This window comes from Sapajus apella, unplaced genomic scaffold (genome assembly GCF_009761245.1).
Source record: "Sapajus apella isolate SASKATOON/1434 unplaced genomic scaffold, GSC_monkey_1.0 scaffold56, whole genome shotgun sequence".
In the NCBI taxonomy this organism is placed as follows: domain Eukaryota; kingdom Metazoa; phylum Chordata; class Mammalia; order Primates; family Cebidae; genus Sapajus; species Sapajus apella.
In genome coordinates, this window is record NW_022436996.1 from 7,764,727 (window position 1) to 7,776,777 (window position 12,051).

Sequence of the window (12,051 nt, forward strand, 5' to 3'; positions counted from 1 at the left end):
CCGCGCGCGCACTTCCCGGGGGCGGGCTCGCGGCTCCCTGGCTCGCAGTGCCTGCCGGGAGCCACGTCTCCGCTAGCCGAGCGCAGCGCCGGGATTGGTGTCCGGGCGGCGATCCAGGGGCTGCTGGGAAGATGGCGGACTCGGCGGCCGGCCGATGAGGAGGCCGCGGGGGGAGCCTGGCCCCCGGGCCCCGAGACCGACTGAGGGAGCGACCTGCGCAGGGCCCGGGGAGTCATGTAGGGGTGGCGCCTGCGGGGCGGGCTGCGGGAGGGCTGCGGGAGCTGGTGTTAGCGGCAGCGGCCACGGTCTCCTGGCGTCCCTGGGCCTGGGTGGGTGTGGGGTCCACGACTTCGCCGACTCCGCGCCATCGCATAGCGGCGCACTCGGGCCCCGGTCGCTCCCTGCGAGGTGGGCGCTGCGTTTTCATTTCACGGGTGAGGAGACTTGGAGAGACGAAGCCGCTTGTCCAAGGTCACGCCGCTGGTAAGTGGGAGCGCCCAGCATGGAACCCAGCACCGTCCAGCCGCGCACCCCGCGTTCCACTCTCTTTGCCGCCGCCGCCTCCTGCGGGAGAGGGAGGTGGTCGGGAGAGCGCACGCCGGTGTCGCCTGGGCTCCAGACTGGGCGCGACCACTAACCCGGTTCATGACCCCGGGCTTAACCTCTCCGCCGCTCTGGGCCTGCGTTTCTCACCGGTGAAATGAGGTAATGCCAGCCCTGCCTACTCCTCATGGGCGTGTAAGAGCATCAGGGATGGTGCATGTGGAATTGCTTTGCAAGTAGTGCTGCGCTGAACGCACTGAGGATTATGATTGCTGTTTCAAAGCAGTGGAAAGAGGCAGAGGGGCGGGGCGGGGAAGAGGCCCAGAGCAGTCACAAAGGGTTGCTCGAACCCAGGTCCCCTGAATGAGGAGTGAGGTAAGGAGTAGGTAGCAGGTCTTTCTCCCTTTGGAGAAAGCCTCACCCCCTTTTTTGGGCTGCCCCTCAGGGTCTCCATCACCCAACTCAATGCTTCGAGTCCTGCTCTCTGCTCAGACCTCCCCTACTCGGCTGTCTGGCTTGCTGCTGATCCCGCCAGTACAGCCTTGCTGTCTGGGACCCAGCAAATGGGGAGACTGGCCTCTTGGAGGAAGCCCCAGTACAGGTCATGTGCAAGGGCTGCAGCGGCTTCTGGAACAGGCGAGGAGCCCTGGGGAGCTGCTGCGCTGGCTGGGCCAGAACCCCACCAAGGTGCGCGCCCACCACTACCCGGTGGCGCTTCGTCGTCTTGGCCAACTCTTGGGGTCTAGGCCACGGCCCCCTCCTGTGGAGCAGGCCACACTGCAGGACTTGAGTCAGCTCATCATCCGAAACTGCCCCTCCTTTGACGTGCACACCATCCACGTGTGTCTGCACCTTGCAGTCTTACTTGGTGAGGAGGGGCTTGAGGTGGGCGCCTGGGGGGCTGCTGGGTGTTAATGAAGAATAGGGAAAACAGGAGAGGACCATGGACAGAGACCCAGCCTATCAGGCGTGTACCCAGGAACGCTCGCTCTTGCTCCCGTTCTGTGAGACATCATGAGTCGAACGCACTCATTCCAGCCTCGCTAGGGTGCCACCCCAGATTCTTGCTAATAGAGTGCCCTAGGAAGCCACTATAACGTGTCACAATTGGCACAAGATGAAAGCCTGTTTTGCCATCTTTGTATGTATTCCCCACAGACCGTTCTGATACCTCATAGTCACATGATAGTTTACATTTCTCCAGTGTTTGCACTTAAACTCTAGCACACCTTCCCGCTCAGGAAGTGGAGAGGAGAATGGTGGGGAATTCACCAAGTAACCCCATGATTAGAACAGCTGCACAGCTCTGTTACCAGGCTGCCTTTCACCTCTCCCCTCAGGCTTTCCATCTGATGGTCCCCTGGTGCGCGCCCTGGAGCAGGAGCGAAGGCTCCGCCTCCCTCCGAAGCCACCTCCCCCTTTGTCGTCTCTTCTCCGAGGTGGGCAAAGGCTGGAAGCTGCTCTGAGCTGCCCCCGTTTTCTGCGGTATCCACGGCAGCATCTGATCAGCAGCCTGGCAGGTGCTTGAGGGGGTTAAAGGCAGATGGGGAAAGGGAGGGCTGACAGGAGGAGGAAAGTGGGCTCAGTTAGCTAGGCTGAGGTGGAGTTGAGCCAGCTGGAGGTCCGGCCTGAGGCCCATTGTGACAGGCTGTTCTTCACAGAGACAAGACCAGAGGAACTGACGCCCCATGTGATGGTGCTCCTGGCCCAGCACCTGGCCCGGCACCGGTTACGGGAGCCCCAGCTTCTGGAAGCCATTGCCCACTTCCTAGTGGTTCAGGAAAACCAGCTCACCAGCAAGGTGGGCTTGCCTCCCACCTCCTGTGCATCCCTGAGTCATTCTCAGGGACCTGGTCAAGCCAAGTGCCCTGTCCAGCTTGGCTGTCCTCTTCCTGAAGCAGATACATCCTCTCCGTCTCCTGGAACCTGCATCTTTTCCCACACCTCTGTGGCTTGCCCACCTCCCGTCAGCAGCACGTATTCCTGGAACTGTGCAGTTTCCTAAAGCACTTAGCACCATCCTAGCTCCACCCATCCCTCTCCTGGAAGTCTTCAGGGCCAGACCCCACAGTGATGTCCCCTCTGCCTGTCTGGTGATTAGTCACATGCAGCTCATGACTGCTTTGCTGTTGAACTGTGAGGCTGGAGGAGCTGTCCTGTCTTTACAGCAATGTTATAAACTTGGCTTAGCCTTTCAGGCTTAGCTTGTGAAAGATGACTGCAGAAACACTTCACACTGGGTAATGAACTGCTCTTCCTTCACAGGTGGTACAGAAGTTGGTCCTGCCCTTTGGGCGGCTGAACTACCTGCCCCTGGAACAGCAGTTTATGCCCTGCCTTGAGAGGATCCTGGCTCGGGAAGCAGGGGTGGCACCCCTGGCTACGGTCAACATCTTGATGTCACTGTGCCAACTGCGGTGCCTGCCCTTCAGAGTCCTGCACTTTGTTTTTTCCCCTGGCTTTATCAACTACATCAGTGGTACGCGACCAGGATGGCTGGCTGGGGCCCTGAGGGCTGGAGAGGCAGGGGAGCAGGGTGGCCTGCAGCCCAGAGCCCCAGTCCCCACCTCCCCACAGGCACCCCTCATGCTCTGATTGTGCGTCGCTACCTCTCCCTGCTGGACACGGCCGTGGAGCTGGAGCTCCCAGGATACCGGGGTCCCCGCCTTCCCCGAAGGCAGCAAGTGCCCATCTTTCCCCAGCCTCTCATCACCGACCGTGCCCGCTGCAAGTACAGGTGGATGGGACAGCCTGGGGCAAGGGGAGGGGCTGGCCTGGGAGCAGCAGAGAGTGGAAAAGCTAGAGGGACCATGAATTGCCAAAGCTCAGGTGCTCAGCCCCATAAAGAAAACTGGACCCTGAAGCAGCAGAGGGCTTTGCCCAGCAGGGTGGCAGCACTAGACTGGGACAGACTAGGATGAGGCGCTGGGCCCTTCCTGCTACTGGTGTCCTTTCTCCTCAGTCACAAGGACATAGTAGCTGAGGGGCTGCGCCAGCTGCTGGGGGAGGAGAAATACCGCCAGGACCTGACCGTGCCTCCAGGCTACTGCACAGGTGAGCAAGGGGCCAGCCGCAGGCCCAGGGAGACAGAGCCCTGGCTAAGACCACCCGCCCTGCTCCCCCTCCAGACTTCCTGCTGTGTGTCGGCAGCTCTGGTGCTGTTCTTCCCGTGAGGACCCAGGATCCCTTCCTGCCATACCCACCGAGGTCCTGCCCCCAGGGACAGGCTGCCTCTAGCCCCACTACCCGAGACCCTGCCCAGAGGTAAGGGAGGCAGGGTGGGGGAGCCCTGGCCACCTTGCCCACCATGCCCTAAGCCATGTCCCTCTCCCCACAGGGTGGTGCTGGTGTTGCGGGAACGCTGGCATTTCTGCCGGGACGGCAGGGTGCTGCTGGGCTCGAGGGCCCTGAGGGAGCGGCACCTAGGCCTGATGGGCTACCAGCTCCTGCCGGTGAGTGGCCCTGGCCTGGCCTGTGGCAAAACCTCACTCCCAGCCCACAGGTAACCTGCCACCCTCTCCTCTCCTGGCAGCTACCCTTTGAGGAACTGGAGTCCCAGAGAGGTCTGCCCCAACTCAAGAACTACCTGAGGCAGAAGCTCCAGGCCCTGGGCCTGCGCTGGGGGCCCGAAGGGGGGTGAGGGGATGATGTGGGGTTCAGGATGGCCCCCCTATGGGGGGTGGACGATTTGCACTTTGGTTCCCTATGTTTTGGTTTCTATTAAAGTTCCTTTCCTTCCCTATTGTGAGTCTCATTTTTGGGATGGGGAGCAGGGCTGGGACCGCTGCCTCTCTTCCATTCATGCCCCCACATAGAGACAAAAGGCCAAAGATAAGTGGGGGCCAAAGCACTTTACTGCAGGGGCACTGGGGGAGGAGGGGACTTTAAATTATTCACTTAAATAAAAATGAGGAGGGAGGGGCAGGGGAGGGGGAACCCCATCCCACCAGCCTGTCCCCTCATCCATCCGTCTCTTGGCGGTCTCTCAGCTGTCTCTCAGCGGCGGCTACACAGGCATGGGCGGCTACACAGGCATGGGCATCTCATTGTACTCGTCCACACCCTCCCGCTCATCAAACACCGGCTCTGCCTCGTTGGCATCCAGCTGTGTGGGAGGGTGGTGGTCAAGAAGGGAAGGGGAGCCTTTCTAGATCCACAGGCAGATGAGAGGGGACCAAGAGGGGCTGGGGGAGGCAGGTGGGAGGGCTTACGCATTTCATCTCTCGCTCGGTGAAGACACGGGTGAGCACCACCATGCGGAGCGGCACTGTGAGGATGAGGATGAAGGGGAAGGCCAGGGAGGCAGCTGTGGACATGACAGCCCAGAGCAGGGCCAGGCAGAGTAGCTGCAGCGCCGTGAACAGGTGCATACGGAGGGTCCGGACCTGGGGGATGGAGACAGGTGAGCCCAGGCTCCTCCCCAGCCTGCTCCTGGGATGAGCCTCTCCCCTCCTCAGAGGTGGGGATGGAAGCACCTTCCTAGGGTCTGTAGAGAGAAGGTGGGGGCTAGCTGGAAGGGCAGACGGGAGGGAGCAGATGGACAGTGACCCAAGTAGACCAGGATGGGCAGAGGCGCACCCCTTCTGGTGGGGAGCTGGGGGGCTCACCTTCTTGACGTAAGTGACATCTGGGTGATGTTTGGGCGGCATGAGCAGCAGATGCAGCCGCTCATAGAACTGGATCCCATTAAGGGAAGTGACTCCCATGTACAGGAAAATTCCAAAGAGCACGGCCAGGGGGATCTGCCGGAGCAGATCCCCGATAACTATGGAGAGGCCTACAGGAGGCGCAGGAGAAACAGTTGGCCCCAGGGTCCCCGGGCCCCAGTGGCCCTGGGGAATCCACTGGGAAAGGAAGGGCAAGAGGCAACATACCCACAAGCAGGGCAACCAGCAGCCCTGTCACCCGCTGCTCCTTGACCTCCTGAATCTTGGGTTTGTCCCCAGGCGCCACGGCCTTGCTCATGACAGTGAGTGCGTTGGCGTGAGTGACGGAGCGGACAGTGGCAGCAGCCAACCAGGGCAGGCCAAAGAGGGCACAGATGCCGCCCATGGCCACGATGAGCAGCAGGTCCAGGTGGAAGCCAGAGCCCTTCTGCAGCATGCGCTCCTTCTTGGAGATGATGAGCCTGAGAGCAGGAGGGGTGCTGCTGAGGCCCAGGGTGGACTCGGCTCTGCAGACCACAGGGTCTTTCCAGAATGTCCAGCCAGTCCCTCCAATTGGTTTTGGAAACTGGTGGTCCCTGTCCATTCTGTCAGGATTCAAATTCCATATAGAGCAGAACCTGGGCCCCGAGTCCTTATCCTCCATGATAGCTCCCAGCGAGCACTGCCAGGCTGGCCTGCCCCTCCAAGTGCTGTTCCTGTCCCAGCAAACATCAGGGTGCTTTTCTGCTGTCCACAGAATAAACTCCTGTGGCCATCCTGGCATCCAAGGTGTCCTGAGGTCCCTGGGATTGCCCAGTATGGCTGGAGGTTCCATGCTGAGTTCCCCAGCTTGGCCTGGGGCTCTGGCCCTTATACCCCTTCGGCTAGGACCACTCACGTGGTGATCTGTGTCTCCATGAAGATGAGGATGAAGACCAGGATGGCGGGCAGCAGGCTGGCAACCATCATCCACACAGGGAAGGGGCTCTTCTCCCCCAGGGGGTTGATGACCCAGCCCCTCTTTTCTGGGGCAGTCACTGAGAATCCACTGGGCACGCTCAGCTTCTGCAGGGCAGACACAGTACAGGGACAAGGGTAAGGTCAATGTGGAGGGTGTGCCATAGAAAGGGGTTGGTGTCCACTCAGCTGAAGGACAGGCTGGATCTGGAGGCTGGAGGGGAGCCCCTAGACCTGGGGTGGCAGAGGCAGCAGCACCTTACCTGGGTATAGGTGTCCTCAATACTGTAATCCACAAGCACCATGATGAGGATGGCGATGGGCACCCCAAAGTCCCCAATCACCCGCCGGATCTGAGTGAGCAGGCACAGCGCTCAGAGGCCTGCCACCACAGCCCCTGACTCCCTGCCACCTCCCTTCCTGCCCCTAACCCCCTCTTGGCCTTTAAGCCCACGCACCCGGCCAGGAAAGAACCGGCTGTTCTTGAATTTGCGCAGGAAGAAGGCGATGAAGAAGGTGCCGGCCATAAGCACCAGTGACAGCAGGGCTGTGTTGGGCTGGCCCCGGGGCTTCCCCTGCCCAGACTGCCCAGCCAAGCTCCTGTTGCCCGGCCCCAGCGTGGGTCTGGCACCGGCCCATGTCGTGTTCTCACCGCCGTCCACCTCTGAGCTGTTGGAGGCTGAGCAGCCATGTAGGGGATGCTCCTGGAAGATCTGGGGAGAGGAGGCCACACGGCCTCCATCAGCTAGACTGCAGAGAGGTTTGTGGGGCTCAGTGAGCGTTGGGTGGGAGGGGTGGGGCAGGGGAAAGGCTGGCCTGCTTTCAAGGAGCTTGTCTTGTTGAATTAAGACAATGACCCAGAGAACCAGCTGTGAGCACAGGGCAGTGTGGGGCGGAAAAGACTGAGCAGCTGATGTAAGTCAGGAAGGCAGCTGGTGAGTGGCATCAGCCAGGCCCAGTGAGGATCCAGGGGCCTGAAAGAGGAGGACATGAGCACAGAGAACCAGAGTGGCCTGTCACACATGTCTCATGCCCAGACTGACTGTCAGCTCTGGAGCCTTTCCCCTTTCTACACTCCTGGATTGTTTGACATTTTAACAAAAGCATGTGCTCACGCCTGTAATTCCAGCACTTTGGGAGGCTGAGGTAGGCAGATCACTTGTGGTCAGGAGTTCGAGACCAGCCTGTTCTATCTCTACTAAAAATACAAAAATTAGCTGGGCCGTGGTATGCCTCTGTAATTCTAGCTACTCGAGAGGTCGAGGCAGAGGCAGAATTGCTTGAACCTGGGAGGCCGAAGTTGCAGTGAGCTGAGATCGTGCCACTACACTCCAGCCTGGGCAATGGAGCAACACTCTGTGTCAAAAAAAACAAATAAATAAAATGAAGTAAAAAAATAAAAAGATAAACTAGGCCAGTGGCTCCTGCCTACAACCCCAACGCTTTGGGAGGCCAACGCAGGAGGATGGCTTGAGGCCAGGAGTTCCAGACAAGCCTGGGCAATATAGGTAGGCCTCTTCAAAAAATTTTAAAATCATCCAGGCATGGTGGTGCCCACCTAGTCCCAGCTGTTAGGGAGGCTGAGGCAGAAGGATTACTTGAGCCCAGGAGTTTGAGGTAACAGTGAGCTCTAATGGCGCCACTGTGCCATTAAATATAGAAGTTTTTAAGAAGTAAAAGTTGGAGTTTTTGGCCAAGTGCAGTGGCTCACACCCATGATCCCAGCACTTTGGGAGGCTGAGGTGGAGCCTGGCGAAACCCCATCTCTACTAAAAAAATACAAAAAAAATTAGCCAGGTATGGTGGCATGTGCCTGTAATCTGGGAGGCTAACGCAGGAGAACCCAGAAGGCAGAGGTTGCAGTGAGCAGAGATCGCACCAAAACTGCACTGTAGCCTCGGGCAACACCGTCTCCAAAAAAAAAAAAAAAAAAAAAAAAAGAGGCCATGCACGGCGGCTCACGTCTGTAATCCCAGCACCTTGGGAGGGAGGCCGAGGCGGGTGGATCACAAGGTCAGGAGATTGAGACCATCCTGGCCAACATGGTGAAATCCCGTCTCTACTAAAAATATAAAAATTAGCTGGGCATGGTGGTGGGCACCTGTAGTCCCAGCTACTGGGGAGGCTGAGGCAGGAGAATCGCTTGAATGTGGGAGGCAGAGGTTGCAGTGAGCCGAGATTGTACCACTGCACTCCAGCCTGGTGACAGAGTGAGATTCCACCTCAAAAAAAAATAAATAAAACTATGAGTTTTTGAATGACTGATCTATCTGGTTTGAGTTAATGTTTAGAAATAAATCAAGACAGTCACGGTGGCTCACTCCGATGGTACCAGCGCTTTGGGAGGCCGAGGTGGGTGGATCACCTGAGGTCAGGCATTCAAGACCAGCCTGGCCAACATGGTGAAATGTCGTCTCTACTAAAAATACAAAAATTATTTGGGCATGGTGGCACAGATCTATAATCCCAGGTACTGGGGAGGTTGAGGCAGGAGAACTGCTTGAACTTGGGAGATGGAAGTGGCAGTAAGCCAAGGTCATGCCACTGTACTCCAGCCTGGGTGACAGAGTGAGACTGTCTCAAAAATTAATTCCATTCATTAAAAGACTGATCTGAGGCCCTGGTGTGTGTGTTGGCAACAAGCCCCAGGGACACTCCAGACTAGCCTGGCCTCGAATCCAGAGGATGGGACCAAGAGACTCCCTCCAGCCCTGAAACCTCAGCCCTCCTGGCCCAGCTCTTGGCAGGGCTTGCCCACCTTCACCAGCTTGTAGAAGGTCTCATAGATGAAGATGAGTGAGATCAAGAAGGCGAAGATCTCCTGGGTGAAGCGGGAGACGAAGCGGACCAGGAAGCTCCCCTCCAGGGCTACCATGAGCAGGGCCAGGAGCACCAGCCAGAAGCCGATCCACACACGGCCCACCAGGTACTCCAGGTGGTTGCTGCTACAGAACTGGAGGCGAGGGCAGTCAGGTCCCAGGCTCTGGGCAGGGATGCTGGGGGAGGCATCTAGGGCAGAGGAGGGGCAGCTGGAGCTGGGCGGGAAGAACCCTCACCGAGAAGAAGGCCTCCTCGAAGACCAGCAGGGGCCCCGAGAAGCCAATCACCAGCAGTGGCTGGGCACCCAGCAGGCAGAAGACCACGCCCTGGAGCGCTGTGGACATAATCAGCTCCGACACCCCTATCAGGTCCTGCGTCTTCTCTCCTGGAGGTACAGGGACCAGCTCAGCAGATGGTGGCCAGGCCCTGGGCAGTCCCCCCAGCACCGCCCCTGAAGGCTCTCCTCACCTAGCAGCCCCCCAAACGTGATAGCAGGAGACAAGGCGGCAAAGTAGATGAAGATGACAGCAGCCAGGCACTGCGGGTCAAGTGCATCTCGGAAGTCGCTCAGGTAGTGGGGATAGCGGCGCCGCACATCTCGGATCAGCCCTCCGAAGGGCCGCCCAGTCCGCCGAAGGGGATCATCTTCAGCTGCCCCTGCCACCTCTACCATCTGCAGGAGCGCTGCAACCCAGGCCTCCGTCAGGGCACCCCAGCCCCTCCTGCTCACCTCATCCCCTTCAGGCAACCGCGGACCCAGCCCGCCCTGGCTCGTACCCTTATCTTGGGCAGATTTGGGCTCCAGCCCGGCCCCTGTGGGCAGCAGCCGGCCCTGCTCCTCTCGCTTCTTGAGCATCTGGCGCTGGAAGTGGGCCACAGAGCGCAGCAGCTCCTCGCCCTGCACTTCCGAGGGTGGCAGCACCACGCTGCAGTCCAGGAAGGCATTGATGGCCGTCAGCAGGTCCTCCCGCTCATCGGCCAGGTAGGCTGCCTCGTGAAATTGCTGCCAAAGCAGGATGGGGATCAGGGAGGGCACAAAGAGGAGGGCTGAGGGCCTGGAGCTGGGGCTGGGCAAGGCTGGTGGGTGGGGGGCAGTTGTGGGGATCAAGGCTGGCCCAGTGAGGGCTCTGGGAAGCAGGGTTCAGAGCAGGAGGGGAGCTGACCTTGTCCGACATGAGGGTGGAGATGGAGCGGCCAATCTCGTGGTAGTCCATGTTGGCGCTGCTTGGGCCCAGCAGCAGGAAGAGGAAACGCACGGGCACTGGCACCTCCAACACTGCGTCCAACTCCACGGCCTCCCGGAGCCGCACAAAGGCCATGGTGGGGCGAGAGAGGAACTCCACGCAGCCTAGGGGTGTGGGGCCATCGTGAGTAAGAGCTGAGCAGCAGGGCCACCTTCCAGCCCCTCGCCCAGGGGTGGTACCAAGGGAGGGCCAGGGAGACTAGAGGACCCTGCCTCAGGGCCCGGCCACCAAGCCCCCAACATGGGACCTGCCCCACATACCCACGAGGACCACTGTGGCCTCGGCATTCTCAGGGATCTTCTCCAGCAGCTTCAGCTCGTGCTTCGACTTGGAGCGGGTGATGCCAGCTGGTGGTGCTGGAGGTGGCAGCTCACGCTAGGGGACACAGAAGAGAGCTCAGCCCAGGCAAGCCCCTCCCACTCTGAGTCCTCACCCGGACTTCCTCAGTCCTGCCGCCAGCCCAGGCAGAGCCGGTGCTCCCCTCACCTCTCGCTCCACCTCCAGCCGGGTCTCGGGAACACCTCCGATGAGAGGCTCAGTGACATGAGGGTCACTCTCAGCCCCCTGAGCATGGTGATGCCCCAGCAGGGAGCCCAGGGAGCCGGCCGAGATGTTCCGGGGGAAGGAGAAGTCCTTCTCGTCGCTTGGGTGGCTGGTGGAGCAGAGGGCAGTGAGGCAAAGGGGGGGGTCAATGCCAAGGGCCAGGGCAGGTGGGGTGGATCAAGTGTCGTCCCCAGCCACCCACAGGGCCTCACCTGTGTTTCAGGAGCAGGGCCCGCAGCACGTTGGCCCTGTCCTCGGCCTTGATCTGGTCAGAGATGACCATCTGCTCCACTACCTGATGGGCCACTCCAGGCAGGGTCTGCTGGTCCAGATCCAAGAGCACAGCCCCTGGCATAAGATGGCATAGAGGACCTCTCAGCCCCAGGGCGCAGAACAGTGGCAGGGAATGGAATGGGAGCAGGAGCTGGGGACGGCTGAGAGCCAGGTGGGTAGGTGCTGGGGATGGAACACCGGCCTACCAGTGAAGGACACGGGCTTGAGTCCTAGCTCCCACAGGGGCCTAGGTCACATCAACCCTCTGGTTTGTCCCCTCCCCCAGACCCCCAGGAATGTTATGATGCTCAACAGAGACCACTGAACCTCAGTGACCAGAGCGGCCACCTAGGCTACGCCTGCCAGACACCCCTTCCAGGGAGCATCTGGCCTCCACGGGGACGGCCCAGGCTGCCCACTCTGGCTGAACGCTCTTGGCTGTTAGAAAACTCTCCTCTAAGTGAGCCAGCTGCTGTGCCACTCTAGGGGCCTAGTTCTACCCTCTGGTTCGCACCTCAGCTGGTCTGTGGCCTTGTCCATGTGGCTGCCCTGGAGCCATCTGCAGACCCCGCTCCACCCCAAGCTTCTTGACTTCCCCATCTGCTCTTTGACCTCCCTTCACCATTGCACACAGAAATAACAGTTCCTTCAAAAGTTACCAGATCATTCATCAGTAACAAAGATTAAAGAAGAAACAGAACCAAAAATCCCTGAGCAGCCAGACCAGAGATCACAAGGCCTAGTAATAGAGCTCTTGCCTGGTGGCACTTTACCCAAAGTCCTTGAGCCTCACTGGGGGCCTATGGACTCTTAGTTGGGAAACAATCGTAAGAGCAGGTTTCTAGGTCCTCAGCTGCTTAATTTTTTGTTTATTCTTCTTTTTTTAATTTAATTTTAAGCTGGGCACAGGGGTTCACGCCTGTAATCCCAACACTTTGGGAGGCTGAGTTGGGCAAATCACTTGAGCTCAGGAGTTCAAGATCAGTCTGGGCGACACAGTGAAACCCCATCTCTACTAAAAATAC

The 12,051-nt window shown here is 59.2% G+C and overlaps 2 protein-coding genes across 6 annotated transcripts in view; one reads left to right on the forward strand and one right to left on the reverse strand.

The window, feature by feature from the left end:
- The first annotated feature begins 42 nt into the window (after window positions 1–42).
- FASTK (Fas activated serine/threonine kinase) lies at window positions 43–4,283 on the forward strand. 3 transcript variants are annotated; one of them, XM_032245011.1, is made up of 10 exons: window positions 43–236; window positions 989–1,411; window positions 1,884–2,063; window positions 2,205–2,344; window positions 2,809–3,022; window positions 3,121–3,280; window positions 3,506–3,597; window positions 3,672–3,807; window positions 3,881–3,995; window positions 4,076–4,283. In XM_032245011.1, the coding sequence occupies exons 1-10, from the start codon at window positions 155–157 to the stop codon at window positions 4,181–4,183; spliced, it is 1,650 nt and encodes a 549-aa protein (XP_032100902.1). In that variant the 5' UTR covers window positions 43–154; the 3' UTR covers window positions 4,184–4,283. The 3 variants fall into 3 exon arrangements, with proteins under 3 accessions (XP_032100902.1, XP_032100903.1, XP_032100904.1); XM_032245012.1 differs by having other exon boundaries at window positions 1,884–1,982; XM_032245013.1 differs by lacking the exon at window positions 1,884–2,063.
- A 92-nt stretch (window positions 4,284–4,375) lies between these two features.
- Window positions 4,376–12,051, reverse strand: part of SLC4A2 (solute carrier family 4 member 2) — a 17,661-nt gene continuing 9,985 nt past the window's right edge. For 2 of the 3 annotated variants that reach the window (XM_032244993.1, XM_032244994.1), the window contains exons 8-22: window positions 10,966–11,101; window positions 10,697–10,862; window positions 10,471–10,585; window positions 10,130–10,314; window positions 9,744–9,969; window positions 9,435–9,650; window positions 9,203–9,351; window positions 8,905–9,099; window positions 6,605–6,859; window positions 6,410–6,499; window positions 6,088–6,254; window positions 5,418–5,671; window positions 5,151–5,320; window positions 4,755–4,928; window positions 4,380–4,648 (exon numbers count right to left, since the gene is read on the reverse strand). In XM_032244993.1, the coding sequence (XP_032100884.1) occupies window positions 4,568–4,648; window positions 4,755–4,928; window positions 5,151–5,320; window positions 5,418–5,671; window positions 6,088–6,254; window positions 6,410–6,499; window positions 6,605–6,859; window positions 8,905–9,099; window positions 9,203–9,351; window positions 9,435–9,650; window positions 9,744–9,969; window positions 10,130–10,314; window positions 10,471–10,585; window positions 10,697–10,862; window positions 10,966–11,101 (2,579 nt within the window). In that variant the 3' untranslated portion in view covers window positions 4,380–4,567. Of the gene's footprint in view, window positions 4,649–4,754; window positions 4,929–5,150; window positions 5,321–5,417; window positions 5,672–6,087; window positions 6,255–6,409; window positions 6,500–6,604; window positions 6,860–8,904; window positions 9,100–9,202; window positions 9,352–9,434; window positions 9,651–9,743; window positions 9,970–10,129; window positions 10,315–10,470; window positions 10,586–10,696; window positions 10,863–10,965; window positions 11,102–12,051 lie in introns of all 3 variants that reach the window. The other variant, XM_032244992.1, reaches the window with a different exon arrangement.